Source organism: Frankliniella occidentalis, unplaced genomic scaffold, assembly GCF_000697945.3.
Source record: "Frankliniella occidentalis isolate FOCC.00 unplaced genomic scaffold, Focc_3.1 Scaffold381, whole genome shotgun sequence".
Classification (NCBI taxonomy): Eukaryota; Metazoa; Arthropoda; class Insecta; order Thysanoptera; family Thripidae; genus Frankliniella; species Frankliniella occidentalis.
In genome coordinates, this window is record NW_026267503.1 from 12,932 (window position 1) to 34,428 (window position 21,497).

At 52.1% G+C, this 21,497-nt stretch overlaps 1 protein-coding gene across 2 annotated transcripts in view; it reads right to left on the reverse strand.

Annotated features, from left to right (window-relative positions):
* Nucleotides 1-1,019: 1,019 nt before the first annotated feature.
* Nucleotides 1,020-21,497, reverse strand: part of LOC113214573 (uncharacterized) — a 63,861-nt gene continuing 43,383 nt past the window's right edge. Inside the window, exons 2-14 of one of the 2 annotated variants that reach the window (XM_052274352.1) lie at nucleotides 17,799-17,869; nucleotides 16,365-16,605; nucleotides 15,846-16,040; nucleotides 11,836-11,921; nucleotides 11,510-11,710; nucleotides 8,736-9,065; nucleotides 8,258-8,594; nucleotides 7,320-7,609; nucleotides 6,693-6,797; nucleotides 4,646-4,831; nucleotides 4,130-4,570; nucleotides 3,336-4,065; nucleotides 1,020-3,253 (exon numbers count right to left, since the gene is read on the reverse strand). In XM_052274352.1, coding sequence (XP_052130312.1) covers nucleotides 2,769-3,253; nucleotides 3,336-4,065; nucleotides 4,130-4,570; nucleotides 4,646-4,831; nucleotides 6,693-6,797; nucleotides 7,320-7,609; nucleotides 8,258-8,594; nucleotides 8,736-9,065; nucleotides 11,510-11,710; nucleotides 11,836-11,921; nucleotides 15,846-16,040; nucleotides 16,365-16,605 — 3,627 coding nt within the window. In that variant the 5' untranslated portion in view covers nucleotides 17,799-17,869 and the 3' untranslated portion in view covers nucleotides 1,020-2,768. Of the gene's footprint in view, nucleotides 3,254-3,335; nucleotides 4,066-4,129; nucleotides 4,571-4,645; nucleotides 4,859-6,692; nucleotides 6,798-7,319; nucleotides 7,610-8,257; nucleotides 8,595-8,735; nucleotides 9,066-11,509; nucleotides 11,711-11,835; nucleotides 11,922-15,845; nucleotides 16,041-16,364; nucleotides 16,606-17,798; nucleotides 17,870-21,497 lie in introns of both variants that reach the window. The other variant, XM_052274351.1, reaches the window with a different exon arrangement.

The following is a 21,497-nucleotide window of genomic DNA, read 5'->3' on the forward strand; positions in this document are numbered from 1 at the left end:
ACCAGTTTTATATCGTTTCAAAGTCGGGTCGTAGTTCGAAATTTTTAGAACTTTGATTTCTCGAAAAATATTCATCCCACAGCGTCCTGGATTTGAGGGGCAGTTTATATTCATAGGCCGAACATTCCCCGATAGTTTCCATCCCCTGGAGAGAAGTTTTAAAAAAATAAAAAATAGCCCCAAAAGTGAAGAGTCGAACCCACGACACGATCAGCCGAAACGAGCAGCGATCCAGCACGGAACTTGCTGAGCCAGCTCTTCTAGCTCCCCGGGCCTGGGGCTGCGCACCAAACCGGCAGTAGGGCATGTTTTGGTCGTGACTGTTATACCGGGGCTGAATCGCGTCTCTCGTATGCTGTCTGGTGGCTCAGAAAGTTGCGTGCCGGATCGCTGCTCGTTTCGGCTCTTCGTGTCGTAGGTTCGAGTTTTGACTTTTGGGGGTATTTTTTTCATTTTTTTATTTTGTACCCCAGGGGATAGGGGATAGGAGTTATCAGGGAATGTTCGGCCCATGAATATAAACTGCCTTGCAAAGCCAGGTCGCTGAGGGATGAATAGTTAGAAATCAAAGTTCTAAAAATTTCGAACTACGACCCTACTTTGAAACGATATACAACTTGTTTCTCGGTAGGTGATTGCCCACTACAGGATCTGTTTAGTTTTACTAGAGTAATTTACAGGCGAAGTCGGGGCGCTGTAGCTTCAACATTTTCTGAGGAAAGTCCGATTCACGTTTTTTTTCGACATCGGCCTGGCCAAAAACGTGCTCTCTCGGGCCGGCCGGGGCGCAGGGCCGCGCGCCCAGCCGATGGGCGGGGCAGCAACCTGATTGTGCCCTTGAGGATTCGTGCGCACAATGTTTTATCGCTTATGTTCACGATTCTTGCTCACAGTGCAGAGAGTTTTATGCGCTCGACGCATAATATTAGGCAAACCAAAACCGAACCGAAGAATTTTGCAGTGGTAGTTTCTAAGTGAAGGAAAAAGATAAAGGAACGGTTTGAAGTAGTGAAAAAAGATTATCAGTTTGAAGATTTATTGATCACACATCTAGCTCAAACTTTAACACCGAAGGGAAAAATAGGTTTTAGTCTCACATTTGGAGTTAAAAACATTTTCTTTAAAAACCCAACTTTTTCAGCATAACTGTTTTTATTGCATCTCGACCCCTGAAAATCTCTGGTTGGCTGGCCTTACATCCGGTAGGTCGGAAATTTCGGAATTTATCGGAAGTCGAAATTATTTCGTAATTATGTCCGAAATGTATCAGACGTCGTTCTTGTCGGGCTTTCCGGACCTGGGACGAATGTCGGACTGCGGAGGACGGACAAGACGGAATGTCGGAGTCGGGACTGCCGGGAGGTCTGGTATGTCGGAAGTCGCAAATTGGTTGACAGCTAGGGAGGGAAGGTCGGGTACGTCGAAAATGTCGGGATGTGGTGTCATGCATGCATGCCCCGTTATCAGGTTGAGGGAGACTGACATATCGCCATTCGGACATTTCCGACATTCCTGACCTTGGACCTCCGACTTCCGACATACCCGACGTATCCGACTACGCCGACATGTCCGTCTTCTCTTAGCCAATAATCGACTTTCGACCTGCAACATACCCGACCTATCCGACAGCACCGACATCGACGAATGTCGGATATGCCCGGAGATAGTATCGGATATCGAACGTAGGTCTAAGAGTGTAGTCCTCTTGGCCTAGTGGTGAGCGTCCCGATTTCGTGAGATGCATATTATTGGAAAGAGAATTTTTCCTCATTCTAATGATATGCATCTCTCAAAATCGACGAAAAATGGACTTACGACCATTCTCCGGGACCCTAGCAAGATCCGATCTAATTGTGTATTTCGACTAACGGAGGAAGAAGAATAGCGGGTAGAACATCAACGTTACCGATTGGTCGAGAGCGTCACGCCTTATGTCACGCCGGTAGTAGGGGTAACTCTAGTAAATCAGGAACCTTAATGTTCTACCCGCTATTCTTCTTGCTCCGTTAGTCGAAATACACTATAAGCGAACACTGGGAAATACGACCTCACGCAAACCCTCTCAAATACGAACTTTTTGTTTTCAGTAGTCGATCTGGACTATGTTGGATTTTATCCAGTGTTTACAAGTTATGCTGAAACGTTAAGTTGCCGTATTGTTTAAAACAGCATAATACAGTTTGAAATATAATAAATTTTGACACACTCGAGCACTATCTATGCAGGTCAATAGTAAAAACTAACAATTTGTTTCAAATAAAATTGGAATCTTGCCAAAAACTTGTGATGTGACCTCACAGGTAAACGCCGGAATGAAAGTAGATAGTTTTGCAGGTACAGGAAAACACACTGCTTTTGGCATAAAGAATTGTGACTTCCTAATCTGATTGTCATTCAAATCCGAAAGTTTTTAAGGAATCACAGAAAGAGGCTCTGATTGTCTTTCAGAGCTATCATAGTCCAGTCTTCATGTTCCAGAAAACATAATTGCCATATATATATATTGGTACGTATTTGTGGCACATGTCTTTAAAATAAGTAGAAATATTACTTTGGCATTTTTGTGTGCGGAGTAGAATTAAACATCATTTGCCACTGTCTTTTCCTTATTACTATAGTATACATTTACCAACAACTCACACAAGTTGAAGACATGTCACGGCCTGTCTCACACTTACTCTAAACGACATCTGTACATATCACACAGTTTAAATTCGAAACATGCAGAGGTAATCATACAAAGAACAGATGGAATTAACCCTTTAAAATCAGTTCCGGTAGGTCTTTTTGATGATCAGACTCGTTGGTCGCACCATATTCGCGTTCTGGGAGGAAAGCTCCCCGACCGAGTGCGGGTGAAGGCAGTTCGGTGGCAGCAGGGCGGACTCCTCTGACAAAGACCTAAAGGCCTCGAGCCCGTCCCTAGTCGCAGCCCTGGGGGAAGACCTGGGGGAAGCCCTGGGGGAGGCGGACACCGACACGGAGGAGCCGGTGAGGTTGATGACAGAGTCCGTGGTGGTGGACAGCCCCGAGCCTGACAGCGCGGAGAGCCCGTCATGAGATAGTGACGCCCCGCGGTCCAAGCTGACGGTCACGCTCTCGTCGAAGTATCCATTGTCTGCGCTGAACTGGCGGTGCCTGGACACGCTCCTGGGGCTGGCCGAGTGGCTGGCAGCAGAGCTTGACGAGGACTGCGTCAGGAACTTGGGTCGCGGCGAAGTGGACGTCAACGACGCCCCCGCGCATGGTTCGGCTGCAACACCGCAGTAGTTTTAGCAGCAGACCGTCCTACGAGTTTACAAACAACGATAACTCCCCTTAAAGCCAGTGCTTACCTGGTACCACCGCCAGGTCGCCTGGCGACAGCGAGCGGGGATTGCTGGGCTGGCCATGCCGTTGGTCCGAGCGTTGGTCCGCGGGCGGCCAGTGAACCAGGGCCACAACCTCGTTGGCCGGGGTCACGGACGGCGTCGCGGCCGAGTCCGAGTCGTCAACGTACTGCAGCTGATCAGCGTCCCGGCACGTGAAGCTGGGCGGCGGTGGCTCCAGGAACAGAGTGGGCTGCCGAGGGGGAGACCTCGCCGGGCGGGGCGGCGAGCGCGCGGAGGCGTTGAGGGAGAAGGCAGCGGTGCGCTCCCGGGGCGCGGGGGGAAGCTCGTCGTCGATGTCCTCTGGTGTGCTGAGGTCCTCGCCGTGCTCCTGGTAGCGGTACGGGTCTTGCTCTGGGGACCCGTCTCCGAAAGCGAGGTACGACTCGTCATAGTAGGAGCGCAGCTGGTGCAACACGCTGGTGGACAGCGAAGGCGAGGACTGGTCCGACGGCGTGGAGTCTCGCCGCTGGGTCTTCTTCAGGCAGGAAGGGCGGCGCGCTTCGGTGACGCTGGCTGCGGGCGCCTCAGGCGGGCTCTCCTCCGGCACGCTGAACTTGGCGCGGTTTTTGAGCTCCACCGGGTAGTACGCCTCGGCGATGGCCTCGTACTCTTGCTCCGGCGATGACGTGCGACGGCGGTCGAAGTGCCGGGCCACAAGCCGGGACGTCGACGTCGGCTCGACGCCGTCCTCATCCTGTGACAGAGCGGTGGTCAATGGGGGCAGCGAAACTATACATTCTCCAGATCTTTGCACTTACCTGCGATGTGTTGGAGCAGCTGCCGTAGCCAGTCCCGGATGGTGAGGGTGACGAGTCGCTCAGGTGACACCGGCACGGGTACGCACCGCCCGGCGCCTGCACGCTACGGAAGTACTCGGCGAGCTGCGGGTCTAGGTTGGCGTGCGAGCGTCGGGCGGCGCGCTCAAAGGACGCCCGCACCCAGTGTCGGCCCGTCTCTGCCTCCTGATCTTCCTCCGGGATGCTGATGGTGACGGTCGGCCCCGCCGTCGTGGGGAGCGACGCCGCCACCGGGGACAGCATACGGCTAGGCGTCGACGGCGGCGTGTCCACAGTGTCGTCGCCCAGGCGGCCACTGGGACTGGCGCCACCCAGCAGCCCACCGAAGGACAGCCCCGGGCGCTGTGGCAGGGAAAAGGACACTGCCCGCTTCTGACGTCGCCGCGCCGGACCGACGCGCACCTGGGGACAGCAGAGGGGGTCTTGTGGTCACTCTCACCCAACCCTTACCCTCTGGTCCAGGACCCTGGTGCTCACCTCAGACCGGCGGCGGCAGGGCGCCTTGTCCTGAGTCCTGCGCGCGCGCGCCTGGCGCTTGCGGACCTCGTGCAGCAGCGAGGTGAACTCCGCCTTGAGGCACGACAGCCGGGCGATGTCCTGGCCGCCGCTCACCTCCCCGTCTCCGTCGACAACGTCCTCGCTCGCCAGCCGCTCCAGCTCGCCCTGGACGTAGCACAACCTGGTCGTCAGCTGTGCAGCAAGAGTAAGCGGTGAGTGACCTCGTGGCGTTAGCAAGCGGGTGCGAGTGAGAGAGGAGTTACGTGTTGTGTGCAAAGTAAAGGGGAGGTAGGTGAGGGAGAGTGTCCCTGGGTCCGGGGTATTTGGGTTAGGAGGGATGGCGACAAGTATGAGAAAAGTTTGGGGCAAAGTAAAGAGAGACGTAGCTTTAACAACACGGGCGAAAGTAACGACAAGAGGGAGAGTAAAACAAAGTGAGTGTGCGTGGTAAAGAGAAGGAGGGGGGGAGCGTGAATGGAAGGGAACAGAAATGAAAGTAGTCGTGATAAGTAAAACGAAAAAGCAAGGAGGAAGACTAAAAATACGTCTGACAGAGAGAAGAGTCTAGGAGACAAGCGTCAACGTGAACAAACGAAGCATAGCGAATGATGGCGCGAGGGTTGGAAAGGTAGGGGGGGGGGGCATTTCTGCCGTGCCCTTGTTTCCCGCTTCTCCGCGCGCTTCCCGGGGACATGCTTGACTGGCTGGACTTCCCCAAGGCGCTTCCGATAAGCTACGTGGGGGGGCGCCGCCTCGCCCGGAGTCTCCGGTCCTCGCGCCTGTCTGTGTGCTTCCTCCCTCCCACACGTGTCAGGTCCGACCGTGTCCGTCTGTTTGTGCAAAGGTGTTATAGACAAAGCACTTTTTAATTTTTTGTTGAGTCTTTCTTTTTTGCGTGGTGCCTTTGTGCATTATTGACCCCAAGTTTGAAAACTGTATGGTATTTTTCACGAGGGTGCGGAGCTGACTACTCAGAGTAAGGTGTTCATTGGGCTGTTACCCCGACGCGGTTTAAAATGCAAAATTAAACCATGACGCTAGCACCTAGCACCCCCCCCCCCCCCGGTTTGGTATTAACGGGTTTGTTTAAAAACAAGCAGGCCCTCCCTTCCGCCAAACGCAGTTGCCAGCTCCACTTCGTTGCGCCGGCAACTCCGTTCGGCAGGGGCCGGGCCTGCTTGGCCTGCCGGCGGCGATGGTCGGGCCTGCGGCCCGACCATTTCAGTCCCGCGATTTACTGAAGAACATAACCAAATAAATAATGTGACCGGTAAATCACTTTGCATATTTGGGTAAACTAACTTCCGGTGGGGGGCCTGCGGCCCTAGAGATTTGCTCCTTTCACATGACAAAAGACTGTAACGGGGCAACACCGTGACTACACCCCACCCTTCTGCTTTGCTTCAGAAAAATACAAAAAAAGAACCAGCGCAGTTTTTAGATTGTATTGTTTGTCAAACAGTCTTAAAACTTGACTTTTTGCCATTGTTTTCAATATATTTCGTTTCGGGGCTCCGCGCCTACATGTCAGTATGTCAGACGTCTGGGCCGGCTGGGCCGCCCCGTCCGGACTGACTGTGAGCCATGCTCGAGCCATGCTCTCCCCCGGCACGTACAGATGGTTGGTAAGGGGACGGGGGATGAAGGCGCTCCGGCGGCGGGGGATACGGGAGCTCCGCGCACCTGCGGCGACGTCCAGCCCAGCCCTGCGCGGCAGACTCTCCTCGAATACCTCTGGCCTCACTTTTCGTTTCCTTTTCACCCGCCCGTCTGCATTGAAAAAGCTGTCTATAGCGGGGCTTATTCCAACGGCCTGGTGCCTGCGTGCCTGTCTGTCTGTCTTCATGATTTTATGGCTTAACTTAAAGTCTTGTTTCAGCGGATTCCTGAGGACTGAAATGTCGTCGGTTTCGCACTATCCCTCCTCACCGATCAAGGCGATAAGAAGCTTTTTTTCTCAGAGAAAAGAGGCTAAAAATTACTCCCTTTTGTACGTAAAGAGTAGCCGCAGGGCTGTTGTACTCACCTCGCCCACGGGCGACACCTGGACGTCGGCGCGGCGCACGGAGGGTGGTGGCCTGGCCTCGCCTGGGGCACGCCGGTGTCGCAGCAGGCGCCACAGCAGCTCGATCTGTCACAAGGAGTACGAGGAGAGCATGACGGATGCGGCATCGGGGACTAGGACGCCCCCACCGGCCCCACTAGAGGTTGGCGAGGGGATTGCACCGCTTCAGGGGTGGTGTCCCTTCCAGCAAACTTCCATTACTCAATATACCCAGAAAACTGCATTTTTTGTCATCTTTAATCACGAATGTACCGTCAACACTCTCAGGAATGTTTTGGTTTCGAGAATAATAACAAGCTAGGCCCGCTTTTCCACCAAACCAAGCTTTCCAGCTCCGCTTCGCTCCACCGGCAACTCGGTTTGGCAGGGAGCGGGTCTGGCTTGGCCTGAAACGACCTCGAAACGATGGAAAACTGGTCGAATCGACGGCGAAACGACATCGTTTCGACAAACATTTCTTACTGGGATGTAGCTTTTAAGCAGAAGAGCGGGCTAAAATTGGTCTTTGAATCATGTTATAAGAAATACCAAGAGTGAAGTCCACGTGATTTCGTTCTGCCACTTACACGTGCGTGTGCATACGCTCACCTGCACGTTGAAGTGCTGCAGCAGCAGTGTTCCAGCCGGCCCAAGAGCCGTGTCCGAGGCCACCGTCACGAACACCTGGTCGGCGTAGGTGAGGACGGAGACGGCGATGCCCAGGCGGCCGGGCGCGGGCTGCAGCGGGTACACGGCCTTGAGCACGGCGCCGCCGACCAGCACGGTGGAGGAGGGCCCGGCCAGGGTGGCGAACTGGATGGAGGCCTTGTCGGTGAGGGAGGAGAGCAAGCGTCCAGCCCACGACCCGCCCAAGGAGGCAAGGTACACTACCTCTGGGTCTGGAACAACGACAAAAAGGTGGCATCAAAACGATGTTCGACACCCGAGAAGAACAACGCCTTCCCTCGCGGACTGGAAACAAACGCGCTTACCTCTGCAACCCTCAAACAAAACCGCTCACCTCTAGGACATGCAAACAAAGCCGCTGAAATGAATTTTTTACACATGTTGAGATACTGGTATCAAAATTATCACTGAAAAATTATCTTTCGAATGATACCCATGTTTCAGAATGGGTAAAAAAGTCATTTAAGCGGCTTTGTTTGCGTGTCCCAGAGGTGTGCGGTTTTGTTTGAGGGTTGCAGAAGTAAGCGGTTTTGTTTCCAGTCCGCAGAGGTAAGCGGTTATTCTTCTCAGGTGTCGTGTTGATGGTTATGTCCGGCTGTTGTCAGATAAATCGGAAAATTGTTAACGCTTGGAGCCTTGTGACACTCAGCTACATGCGACGCCGAGTGCCCCACCTGCCCGGGCGCCTAAGGTGTAATGTAGATCTCTATATCACCTTACGGGCGCCGCCCCCCCCCCTCCAACCTCTAACTACCGCACCCTACACCCTCTGCGCCCGTCCTGCCTGCACCTGCTCGCAGGTACTTTAGGCACCACCTGGTGGGCTAGAGGCGCCAGCCCCCTCCAACCCCTAACCGCACCTGCAGCTGCTCGCAGGTACTGCAGGCACCTCCTGGTGGCCCAGAGGCGCGGCACGGCACCCTCCACGCTGACGGGGAGACCGATCACTACGGGGACGGTCTTGTTGGAGAGCGGCCCACCACCTCTGCACCGGTTGTTGTTATTGTTGTTGTTCTTGACGTGCGCAGGGTTCGGGTACATGTCGCCAACCACGCTGCCTGCCAGCTGGAAGTGGTGGTGATGGTGGTGGTGATGAATGGGATGGTGATGGTGGTGATTGAAGTGGTCGGCCTGGTGCTGGTTGATGTGGTTAGCCATCCGACTCTTATGCCGGTGCATGCTGATGGGAAGGGTGACCTGCACACAATCGTTTCCCACCAGCAATTTTATAATTTTGGAAAATTATTGACGAAAAATGATGAGACGATTATTTCATAAAGCCTCTGGAGGCATTGGAGCACTAAACATGACAAGTGTGTTGTTGTGTTGCAGTCATACCTGCAGATCGGGCGGCAGGCGCACGCCGCAGCCCTGGAGGAGCGCGCGCACCGCACCGCCGACCGCCGCCAGCATGACGCAGTTGAGGCTGCAGCGCGACACCTGCTGGATGCGCTTCACCTTGCTGAGGGCGATGCCGGCGGACCAGGCGACGCGCACCCCGCCGGCCGCCTCCTCGTCGTCATGGCCGGCGGCGTCCTGGCCGCCCAGGAGCAGGTTGTTGTCGCGCGCGCGCAGCAGCAGCCAGCCGAGGATCGCGAGCGGGCCCGACACAGTGGCCCGCGCCAGCGCCAGCGAGTGCCGGAGAAGCCCGCGCCGGCAGCGGCGCACCTGCACAAGCGGGCATCACCGTCACGCAACGAGATGAGGTATACAGAGCAGAGTACTAGCTATATACCAGGTGGCTGATTAACCCCGCGCACCTCTGTAGTTAGACTGTACCGCACGCACGAGTGCGGGCGGGTTGCATACTCACCCGGCCCGTAAGGCGCCGTGGACAGGGGTGATAGACAAGCCCGCCCGCACTCCTGCGTGCGGAATAGTCTAAATACAGAAGTGCGCGGGGTTAATCAGCCACCTGGTATGTTCGCCGTACCACGTCTCGCGTAACAGGCTTCTCAATATCTCACGAAACCCTGTCACGCTACGACGCGCCTGACGCAGGCCTGCGTCGCTGGCTGACACCCGAGACGAGTTATGAGGAAATAAGGCCTTGCGGCCCCAAAATTTGGCATGGTCACAGCACAAGTCAGGTCAGGGACTTAATCACTCCAAAACTATGGAAATGAAACTTCAGATTTTTGATAAAGGTTTTCAATAAAAGTTCCTCTGTCAGATTCTAAGTCGATTTTTTCGTGATAGTAGGTGGAAATGGTGCACCTAGAACGCTGGGAGGAAGGGTGTGGTGAGACACCAAATGTCCTTGTAGCGGGCACTCCCTTTAAAGTTTTTCGACATCAAGCTTTTTTTACGAATTTATGAACCATTTAGTCATTTTCACCTCATTTTCGTCAAGAAATGCCCTCTAGAGCCTAAACTGTACAAGTTAGACAGAAAAGGACGAACTTTTCGACTAGAGTCTTCTTTTAAAAGTTTCCCCTAGGATATCAATAAAAACTATTTTTTTAAAAACATTGTGATCTGCGGTTTCCAATCAAAAAAGCCAATTTTTGAGCTACAGTGATCATCTTTGAACTCGATCTGTCTTTTTATTTGGACACTAAACGACCCTGGAATTCCCAGGTCGCTAACTAGGTAATTCCTTCTCGAGTTATCGTGCGTACAGACAGACAAACACAAAACCGGAATAAAACTTTTTAGGCCAGTGCAGTAATGGGCTTCGCTAATCGCTCAGGCAACAAAGGACGCCCACGAGTTTACAGCACAGCGCAAGCACTTCTCTCGCAGTCTCTAAGGAAAAATAATTGGCTGAGCGATTAACGAAGCCTATTTTACACCAGTGACGATCAAAGAATTTCGCGTCTGTCTGTGTGTGGGTCTGTTTGTCTGTCATCACGACAACTCGAGAAAGGTTTGAGCTAGAAGGCCCAAATTTTTATTGTACCTTTGATGGTCTCTAGTGAGGTAGCCTCGGAGGTAGCTCGTCAAAATAAAACCCTAGGGATAAGCCATTTTGACTTTGGGGGCTAAAGGTCTATTTACGATTGTGCCTTTCGCCCGACTCGGGTGTCAGCACCGTAGGCCTTACGTAGATGTATGCCAGGCGCGTCGCAGCGCAACAGTGTTTCGTGAGATATCGCGAAGCCTGTTACGCGAGACGTGGCCTGGCGTACGTACATCCACCTCGTTAGCCAAAGATTTGAGTGCGTTTCGAGGCAAAGGTTCATTTCGATTATTGGACGAAAATTGGTGGAACACTGCAAGATGGAAATTGCAGTGAGATTGGAAGGGGAGGGCGTGTGGGGGTTGAGAGGGGAGGGGGCGTCAGATGAGCGCCGTTAGCGAGAGAAGGGGAGAGTGAAAGGGGGAAAAGGAGGAGGGTGAGTCACCAGTCGCCCCACGCCCACCAGGCGCGCTCAGCCGTCTGATTCAGAGGATCGTTCAAGCGGGTCTCTCCTATACCTGCCCCATAGTGCAACAAGGACGGAGCTATACGGGAAGTATAGGAGAGCTCCTCTTCAACGATCTCCTGAATCAGGCGCCAGGCAGCCACGGACACGTGTTGCAGGCCGGCCTATAATGGAAGTCCCTTGTCGTGTCGATGAGCCGAACTGCCGAGCTTCCACTATATTCGTCCAGTCTGCCCTGCCTAAACAGCAAATAAGATTCCGCACTGTTTCTATTCTTATCAGATTTGAAACAAATCTCTATTCTTACCCTGCGTAGAAACATATTGACGACCAAATGGCGTTCATTCATCCTTATGAAAAGCGTGTGGGGAGGGGAGCCTTCATTCTTTCTAATTTTCGAGTTTCCGTTGACTGAGCAGTCCGCCTCAGAATGGGGGAACAAATTGCCGAAGTAAAGGCCGAGACAAGGGACCTGTTGGCTGTTATGGCCATCTCGTAGCCGCCCGCAGTCCTCAACAGACCCCCCTCTACCCTCCTACCAACTGCTCCCCCAGCCACTCGACCTCAGTAACGAGCTCTTGACCGGGTCGCCCTTTGTCTGCCGGCGCAATATCAGTCCGCATTTTATTTACTTGTCAGTCCGATACGTTGTTTTCTTTGAGAAGGATCGGAGAGCCGCCCACCCATTCTTGAGGTGGATACAGAGTTTGCTAAACGTGATTAGCGCTAGCGCTGCACCCTCACCTGCTTGGGCCTGGTCATGGGGTTGTCGGCGAGCGCGTGGCACAGCAGCCGCACGAGGGCGTCGCCGTCCCCGAGCGCGGGGTGCACCCGCAGCACCACCACCACTTCGCTCTTGCGCGCGCCGCACCCGGGCAACAGTCGCATCTCCCAGGGCGGCCGGTCGGGCGGCAGCTCCTTGTCGAGCAGTTGCGACACGTACACCTACCAACAGACACATAAGTTTTCACAACCGTTTTCATCGGTTTACAAAGAGACAAATTAGCACAATAAATGCAACGATATGCTTTCTTATGAGAGCGGTGTTATTTTATTTCAGGGAAGCGCACCTGCAGACCGTCTCCACCGCAATCCGCCGGGTAGATGTGGCGGCTGATCTTGAAGTCGGCGTCAGGCACCCAGCACATGCCGCCACCTAAGACAACAATATCGACAAGACTGCTATAAATACGCCTTATACCGCGTGGAAACGGGTTTCTTCACGGGTAAATGCGGCGCTCAAGACACGGACTCGGCTCTCTTGTCCGCAAATACCGGCGAACCCCACCACGCTCCCAGATGGCTGTTGACTCTCTCTCTCTCTCTCTCTCTCTCTCTCTCTCTCTCTCTCTCTCTCTCTCTCTCGAAAGCGCCCCCACCTCCTCCCCCTGCTGCCAAGGATTAATGAGCTTACAGGTGGGGCTGAATAGCGGATCGGGTTGGAGGGGGGCTAAAGCTTTATGCTGCTCAGGGACACGTCAGAGGCTCACAGGATTCCGTTGCAAACCGCGTCTCCGGGATAGGCAAAGAGGCGACTGCGTCAGCGCTTAACCATCTCAACGTGCATTCAGAAGACGTCACTCACTCCAGCACCACGAGAGAGATAATTGATAATTATTTATTGTAAATTGTATAAGAAGACTAAAAAGTCATATAGCTGTTCATCAGTGACTGCCGTTTGTCGTACCGACACCCTTTCCTTCAAATAACTGTTTCCGCGCGCGGCCGCCAGGAGCACTGTGTTCACCCCTCCCCGAGGGGGAACTGACTCTGCGATCTCGTGTTCAACGGATTACCTGACATTCTAGGCCAGCAACTCAGCTCTGCAGGGGCCGGGCGTACTTGGCCTCACTGGAAAAACAAAGGTGTGATGTCCTACCTTTCCAGGGGCGTTAAACTCGTTTTAGGGGTGCTAAAGAGTATATTTCCAGTTTCTTCAAAATATTTTCTATATGAGCAAACCAATCACATTTTGATTTATCGCATTCCTCACAAAATTCCGCGTCAAACGAGCCTACATGTAATAGGGTTCAGATAAGCGGTCAGCAAATGAAAAGCAAGTCAAAAAGTACAAAAAATGAAATCAATCTATGCCATTTTTGAACAGAACCCCATCATATGTAGGCTCGTTTGACGCGGAATTTTGCGTAGATTACGAAAATAGGTTTTAGAATCCAATGTTGTTCCATGGGAAAGAAATATTTCGAAAAAACAGAAATTGTAATGCCTTTGGAGCTTTAACGCCTTTTAAAGGTAGGATATCCTACCTTTGTTTTACCAGTGCTGCCGGCAGCGATTGTCGGGCCTGCGTCCCGACCTTTAAGTAACTATTCATAGTATAAACTTCCAGGCCGTGCTGCTGCGGCCCTTTAAATTTCTTTTATTTTCCGGCCCACGCCTTACAGGAGGTAAGCAGCAGCCGGGTTGCGCCGCAGTTTGAGTTGAGCCGCCTCGCCTCAGCACGCTCCCATAGCGCCTGGTAGGCAGGCAACGTGTACTTGTGCAGTGCTTGCGTGTACTGCGGGATGGCCTACCCCGAGTATCGCAGGCGCCATGCTCTCGTGACTTGCCGAAATGATGTAAATAAATCTGCGGACTACGGAAGAAGAACAAGCCGGCCCGCCCTTCCGCCAAACCAAGTTGCCAGCTTCACTTCGCTCCGCCGGCAACTCCGTTCGGCAGGAGCCGGGCCTGCCTCGCCTGCCGCCGCCGGCGTTTGTCGGGCTGTTGGTAAGAGTAAACAGTTGTACCAAGAGGAGAGCGGAGAGGGAGGGGGAGAGCTTCGTAAGGACGAGTCTGGTTCAAAAGACGAGGGACCAAACGCCCAAAACCGCGGACGCAAACGCTCCAGTGGACCACAAAACCGCAATAGCCACACTAGAAGCTGGCGGATATGTACCCACCACCACGCCGAAGACTTTTTCCGCCAAGCTACTTTCGTAAAGAGCTATGTGTGATAACCGAACCCCAGTCCGACCTCCGACCTGGCACGGGTTTATTTCGTGCCGATAGTCTTCGGGAGTTGTTGGTGCCACCTGTAATATTTGAGGAACGCGCCGTCCCGCCCGGTCCCGCCGTCCCTCGTCTGGGAGCCATCGTTGGAAACGAGTTCGTTTCAGTATGCTCGGAAAAACATAATTATGTTTGAGAGGGCTTAAGAAATGGGGTAGATGGAAAGGGATACCCTCTATTAGCAGAGAAGGGAGCAGGGTGCGGTTGAAAGGACCCTTTCCCCTTTTCATCTCCCCTTCTTCTATCCGTGCTCAGGAGGGAGGAAAAGAAGAGGGGAGTGGAGGTGGGGGAGGGGGGAGGAGTGTGCGGGCGGATATTGAAAAACCTCTACTGCATGCGATTGGGGTTGTCATTCTGCGTGGTTGAGCCATTTACCTATCTATCTCCATGGAGATGGGAGACGCGGGGAGGAAACACATACACAATTGTTTAACGAGACATTTTGAATAACCCAATTATGCCGGAAAACTAAACTGTTTTAATTATAATTTTGCGATAATCCAATCCGATTCCAGCATGCTCACAAACATTTGAGAGCCAAGAAGATCGGATATGTCTCAAATTTTCCCCAGAGAAATACTGTGTATTTCAGGCTGTGCAAGGGGGGGGGGAGCAGCACAAGCCACTCAATCCTGCATCGGCCCGAGCACGCCCCGCTTCGGCGGTTCGGTACACGAGCTTGTGTCTATTATGGATAGATCACGTACGTAGCTACACCAGGCGTGTGTAACGGAGAGAAATAATAGAGAACAGACTAAATGTTAAATGCTCATCTTTCTTTTTGTCAGTCGGTGCCATTATTTATAATTTAATTTAAACAAGAGCGCACCTCGCTTTTTATGGTGCAAAGTTACCCTGAAATTTTGAGCTACTGTTCTCGAGTTATCGAGATTATAAACAAACAAACAAACAAACAAACAAACAAACAAACAAACAAACAAACAGACACGAAACTTTTTGATCACTGGAGTCCTAGGCTTTGCTCATCGCTCAGCAGCAATTAAGGAGATTTTGATTGATTCAGCAGGGCCCTCATTACCTGCTTGCGAAACTTTTCTCACCCTCGGCCTCGCGGCGCCTCGTGGCCTCGAACACGCAGAGGAAACAGTAATGAATCAGAGAGGGTTTGGAACCAACTACGGCGTTTCGTAGCTGCCTTATTTGAAAAGCTGAGTACCGAACGCTTTTTCTAAAGCAGGAGCCGCTATCAAAAGTAACATCCGCTGACCTTCAAATTTCTCACAATTGAATTTTAAGAGCAAGCGCCTACCCGCCGCGCCACCGACTGTGAGCGCTCCGAGCGAGACGTGCGCAAAGGAACAAAGGCGCGCGTATTCTAGGAAATATGGCAAACAATAGATCATCTAGACGCGGTAGGTGGGTGGGTGTTGGCGGGCCGTCAAGCGTCAAGGTGGCGTCGGAAAGTGGGGGCGGTCGGATTCGGGTCCGCAGGTGGGGCGGCCCGTGACTGGGTCAGACCAGCGATTTGGGACCGACAAAGGCAAAGGGGGTCGTGGTAAATGCGTGTGAGATAAGGAAGGGAGAAAATGGAGAGTGCTGGGAAGAAAGGGGAGGAGGAAATAGAGGGACCTCGGAGGGATGTAAACGGGCGCTGAAAGTACACAAGCTGCTGAGATGCCTGAGTGATTTGGAGTGCCGTGTTTTGTGGCGAAGGGTGCGCCTGTTCCGCGGCGTAACCAGGAATGTGTGAGCGTTAAAGGAGGGTCGGGGGGGGGGGTAGGAAGGTACCAAGCAGCTGGCGGGTACTGTGCTTAAAGAAGGGTGGCCCAAGCGGGGTGACGCCAGACTGAGGGCAGAATAATGCAGAGCGTCCCGCGGACAAAGGCGCCTTCGCAGAGGGCCCCGCCGGCCCCCGGCCCCACCGGCCCCGGCCCAACCCGCCGCAGCTCCACCGGCACAATGGGATGAGGCTGCAGAGGGGCGCGCGACCCCGTGCACACAGAGCGGGGGTGTGGCGGGGCGGGGCGGGCCGTCGGGAAGTCACTCCGCTAGGCACAAAGCCCTGAGAACGGGCCAGCCCATTTGGCTTGTCCGTCGTGCACCTCACCTGCAGTGAAGGGCATCGCCAGGGGCCGCGCCGTCAGCCGCGGGTACTGTGGCAGCACGCGGCTGACGACCAGGTCGCGGAGACGGCCCACGTCCAGGATCACCTCCCCGCCGGCCTCGAGGACGAGCACGGCGTGGAGCACGGGCAGCCCCGCGCTCAGCCAGCAGGCCTCCGTCCCGGACACACGCTCGCACACTGCAACATAAATAATAAAAAAGTCGTTACTCGTCATTGGCTAAGCGATTAGCAAAGCGTTTTACTCCGTCTGTTCAGAAAAAAATTTGTCTGTCCGTCTGTGCGTCCGCACGATAACTCGATATCGAATTGAGCTAGAGACTTAAAATTTTCAGGGTTGTTTTTTGGCACTTGCGCCACACAGCAAAATTACAAGCGCACTGTATCGACTTGGAATTTATTGATAAGCAAGAATGGGCTAACGCAAATTTACACATTAGGCATTCAATATTTTATAAATAAAAATTCAAAATATGTTACGAAAGATATTTTTCACAGACTGACCTCGGATGCGGTGCCACAGCAGGTGCAGCTGCAGCAACAGGCGGCGACAGAGCAGGTAGCAGGGCAGGAGCAGCAGGCCTACGGCGAGCAGGGGCAGGCACAGCAGCCCGCCCACCAGCCCGCCCGCGAGGTCGGCCAGCACCACCCCCAGCCAGCCCCACACGGCGCTCTCCACGGGCGCGCGCAGGCGGCGGAGGGGGGCGCTCTCCATCCCGGCCGCGACCCGGGCCCCGCCCGCCATCTGAAAAACAAACAAAAAGAGAAAACATACTGAAAAGTTCACCGTCGTCGACAGTTTCCAGCCATCGATCTACACGGCCGTACTCTTGAAAATCAAAGTCAGCGAAACAATTTTAACAGTAAAGCATGATAAAATCTGATGTTTAAAGTGACAGAGTGTTATGCGTAAGAAAGAATAACTGTCACAATCGAAGGGGCAATAACTCCTTTTTGACGTGTACACATGATTTTTGAAGTACTTTATTCCCGCTGATTCCCGTCCGATTATATTTACATTCCTTGGGTTTTCTAGTGGCAGAAAACGCTTATTTCGACTAATTTGTACCAGTTCCACTCTCGCTTAGTTCAAGCGCTTCTGTGGATTTTGATTAATTTTTATCCTGATGATTTCCATAGGCAGCTGTACAGACGATTGTCTGAGTTGTTGCCCCCTCGGTCGCAAGTAAAAGAAGTGATATGTATCACTTTACAAGATTACTCTTCGGAGCATGATATACCATTCCCCACAGTCAGGCTGTGCATGCCATATGTGATCCACAAAGTCAAACGTGTTGCGACGACAATAATCTCGCCCAATTATAACCATTTTTTCCGGCGCGACACGTTTGCTCCGGTCTCGGTGGATTCGCGCGCCCCCCACTGCGTCACCGTCGGCCGCCAGCCTCCGCTCCGACGCACAATGGTGTTATTGGACCAGCATTCTTGGCCGTCGCTCTTCCCGGGTTCCGGGTGCTGGAGCGAGCTAGCTGGAGCAACTAATATTGCAACGTCTCATAACTTTGCTTTGCCCTCCTCTTCCCGGAACGAACCCCTCCTGTGTCCCAGCGCAGCGCGCACGACCGTGCACGCCTCATATTTGTGCCCCTATCTAACATCTCTCCCTGTGACACCCCTATATCCACCATCAACTTTTGGCGAAGAGAAAACCCGTTTTCATTTTTAATTTTCCTAATTTTACCTTTATTTTAACGCAGTTAACACTGTGAAAAAAATAATTCTAAAATTTACGACAGTTTGTATAATTTTTGATTACGATATAAGCTTAGGTATAGCAGTCTTCGATTTTACAGCCCAGTGTTCTTCTTCTCCCTCTTGCCAATGTTATTGTAATTCCTATTATGAAGCGCAACGTTCCGTCAAATGTTTGGACAAGCTGATTATTTTCCTCCCAAGCAGCTGTAGCTTGTTGATTACCTTATCTGTAGGGGTCCATAAACACCACCCTCGGCCGGGCTGTTCGCACTGCAGGCCCTGCCATAGTGTGGCTGGAACGAAAAACAACAGTTAGTGAAACCATTTGAATAAAATCATCTACATTATTGTCGTTGCAGGGATATGGTTATATATTTCGGTTAACTCCTGTAAAAAAACAGAACAGAATGATGTGCCACGATAAAATAAGCTCACTCCTCTGCTTAGAAGAAAACTTTGAACCAATGGCTCTACTAAGACATACTCCTGACAAGTTTTTTTTGGGGGGAGGGGTATTTTGGTGAGAAACACTTCATTTAGTGCCCAAACGATGAAAGATGGAGCCAAACAACCAAAATTTTCGCCCCAAGCGATCCAGTTTAATGAGTTCCTTCCTGGGAAGCCATATCAAAGATTTAAAACAATCATTTCGTTTTGTGGCCCCTTTCTATTGGAGAGACTCCCTTTGGCGCCTTAACAGTGAGGGGTACAGCCGAGCTGTTCGAGCGGGCGAAATTTTAAAACACAATAGAAGCACATGTTTTTCCTCTACTTCCTGTACTTCTTCTTACCCCCTCAGACCCACTCAGGGGGGGTTGCCAGGATTTGCACCAGAAGTCCACCTGTTGCGCAGAAGTGACATCAATCTTACCCTGAAAAATTCAGACCTCTGGCACGTCCTTCTTGGGAAACGGACAAACAGACAGGGGCGATGTCATAAGCCCGCTCATATAGCTTTTACAAAGAAGGAGAGCGGGCTAACAACGGAGGGCAGACACGGGGGATTAGCAACAAGACAGGAATACAACACTAACAGAGAGAAAAAAGTTAAGAGAAATGCAGAACACGTAAAGTTGGTTCACGAAATTCTGACACACCGGCAGGCCGTCGGACCCCAGGTCTCATTGTAAGCGTCATTACGATGCGTGAAGCCGTGCTACCCCCCTGCCCTCGCCGGGCCCAGTGGTACGGCTGCCAAACTTCTTCGCGTCTCTTTTATGGGAGGCCACTTCCTGCGGGGGTGTGCGAGGTAAGGCTTGGCAGCTTAAGCCGATCCGACCCTTTTAGTGAGTCTAACCATATTGCTTCCGTGATCAAACGAAACTTTTCTATATGTCGTGTGACGTGTCTGCGTGTTTCAGAACGCGATACTATGATGACGAGTCCAAAAACTCTCAGGGTTTCTTTGTATCGTCAAAAACACTGACCCGCAAAGACCTTTGTTGATTTTGGAAGATCAAAAAAAAATAGCCGATCTTCAATACTAAAATCAAGAACACCTCGAAGAACTCATATTGCTTATGCGCGGATTCAGATCGCTGAACTTTGGGCCTACTAGCAGCTCGGAGGCGAGCTCACCCAAACCGCCGAGCTCGATCACAGAGCTCCCCTACGCTCTGCTCCGAGACGCACGAACGCATGTCATGTCGGGTCGGATTGGAGTGTGTTGTGCGAGAGGATTGTGTTGACTGGGAGACAAGAACAGGGACACTTGCCGCGTTTCACTCTCTCTCTCCCTCCCTCCCCCTCTCCCTTCTCTCTCTTTCTCCCTCCCTCTTCTCTCTCTTTCTCTCTCCCTCTCACTCCCTCCCTCTTCTCTCTCTCTCTCTCTCTCTCTCTCTCTCTCTCTCTCTCTTTCTCCCTCCCTCTTCTCTCTCTTTCTCTCTCCCTCTCACTCCCTCCCTCTCTCTCTCTCTCTCTCTCTCTCTCTCTCTCTCTCTCTCTCTCTAGCGTAGAAACAATGATAACGAATCTAATTGGTTAGACTTTTTTTGGAAAACCTCTACGCAAACATACTCCAGTATGCGATAAGAGAATATCTGTCACAGTTGTGTTGACACAGCAACGTGCATAAGGGCCCAAGTTGTGTGCCGCACTGGCCTCACACGAGCCCTCCGCGGCGCGGAGGCCTCGAATAAGTATCGTATCGAGTTTGCCCTTTCTTCAACAGTGTACTTGCGTACATGAAGCAGTTACACAACAGAGAGGGGCAGCGCACATGATTACAGCCGCCGTAAGGGTGAGGAGGGGGATGCAGCAGCGCGAATAACTTTGCTCGTCTTTCATTCTGAAGCAGCTAACCTCCCCTTCCACCCCTCGGCCACCCCTTGGATAAGTTTAGCCAAAAGAGTGGACGAGTTCAGATTACAATACGTATAACATCGCAATGTAGCGGTTACTCCCTCCAAAAACTGGCAGTTGCAAGCAAACTTTCTATTGTCTATCAATTTGTTTTTTGCTACACAAACTGTAATTTTGAATCTTTGCAAGTTCTCTTGCAACGGCGCTCAGTCCATCACTTTTCTTGTTTTGTTTTGTTTGTTTTTTTAACGGGTATTTCCTGGGGATGCGTTCACTGGTAAAACAAAGGTGTGAAATCACACCTTTTAAAAGGCATTAAAGTTCCAAAGGCGTAAACGTTTCAGTTTTTTCAAAATATTTTCTGCTGAAGCAAACCAAGATTTGTAGGACTAAAATTTTCGCAATCAGCTCAAAATTCCGCTTCGAACGAGCCTACTTGTGATATGTGTCTGAAGAACGGTGAAAGAAGTAACTGGCCCTCAGGAATCTACTAAATTTCTTTCATTTGGGATTTGACCCCTATCACATGTAGCTTGATCGAAGCGGAATTTTGTGCTGAATACGAAAATATAAGTTCTACAAACCTTGGTTTGCTTCATCAGAAAATATGTGGGAAAAACTAAAACGTTAATGCCTCTTGACTTTAACGCCCCTGCAAAGGTGTTAATTTACACCTTTGTTTTACCAGTGTTGAACAGGTCATCGGGGAGACGGGAAAAGGGAGGTAGAGGGATGTCGTCCTTTCGAACGCCCATGGCCAGGCCACCATGGAGCCGGTAACCTAAGATGGGAAGGGTGGGTACTTTGAGGACCCTAGCATTAGGAGACGCAACCCCAGCAAGGAGGACGACAGGAGCGTAGCAGGGGATAACAGCAGGAGATTATAAAGGATGAGAAACACAAGATCCAAACAAAAGGAGAAAAAGTTAAGGTCAAGTTACGAAGAGGAGCATGAAAGAAGTAAGGAGAAGGGAAATACGACACAATAAAAAGTGGGCAGCTCGCATCAGAGGGGCAAGAACGGCCGGTCAGTCGAGTGGACGCATCAGGTTGTGGAGATGCGATACGGAGAGGAAGGGAGGAAGAGGGTGAGGGAGAGGGGGACAGGGGGGAGTGAGAGGAGAGAGAGAGAGAGAGAGAGAGAGAGAGAGAGAGAGAGAGAGATCGGATGAGGTGTGAAGACTCCCTGCCACTTTCGTCTCCCCATCCCCTCTTTCCCGCACACGCTCTGGGCCCCGTTTTAGCCCTCCAGGGTGGGTCCCCAAACACCCTTCACATCGAGTCCACTTGCGCCCTATATACAGGCGCCAACTACAGCCGACACACACGTACACTATCTCGCGTCGTCATCGACAGAACTGGGGGATTTGGGGGATAACGCTTTCAATATCGTGACATTAATACATTAATATAAATTAATGACCGATTTCCATTCTTCCTAACTCTTTTTTTTCAGTACGCAATTAAGCATTAATTACATCGTCACCCTCCGGCCCCAAGCGCCCTTGGCAGTGGTGCCGCACACACTGATCCCGCTTTAAATGAATTTGAGTGCCTCGTGGGTCTCGACCAGTAGGATCGGTAGGCTTTACCAGCCTGGGGATAGGGGGTGCGGGGATG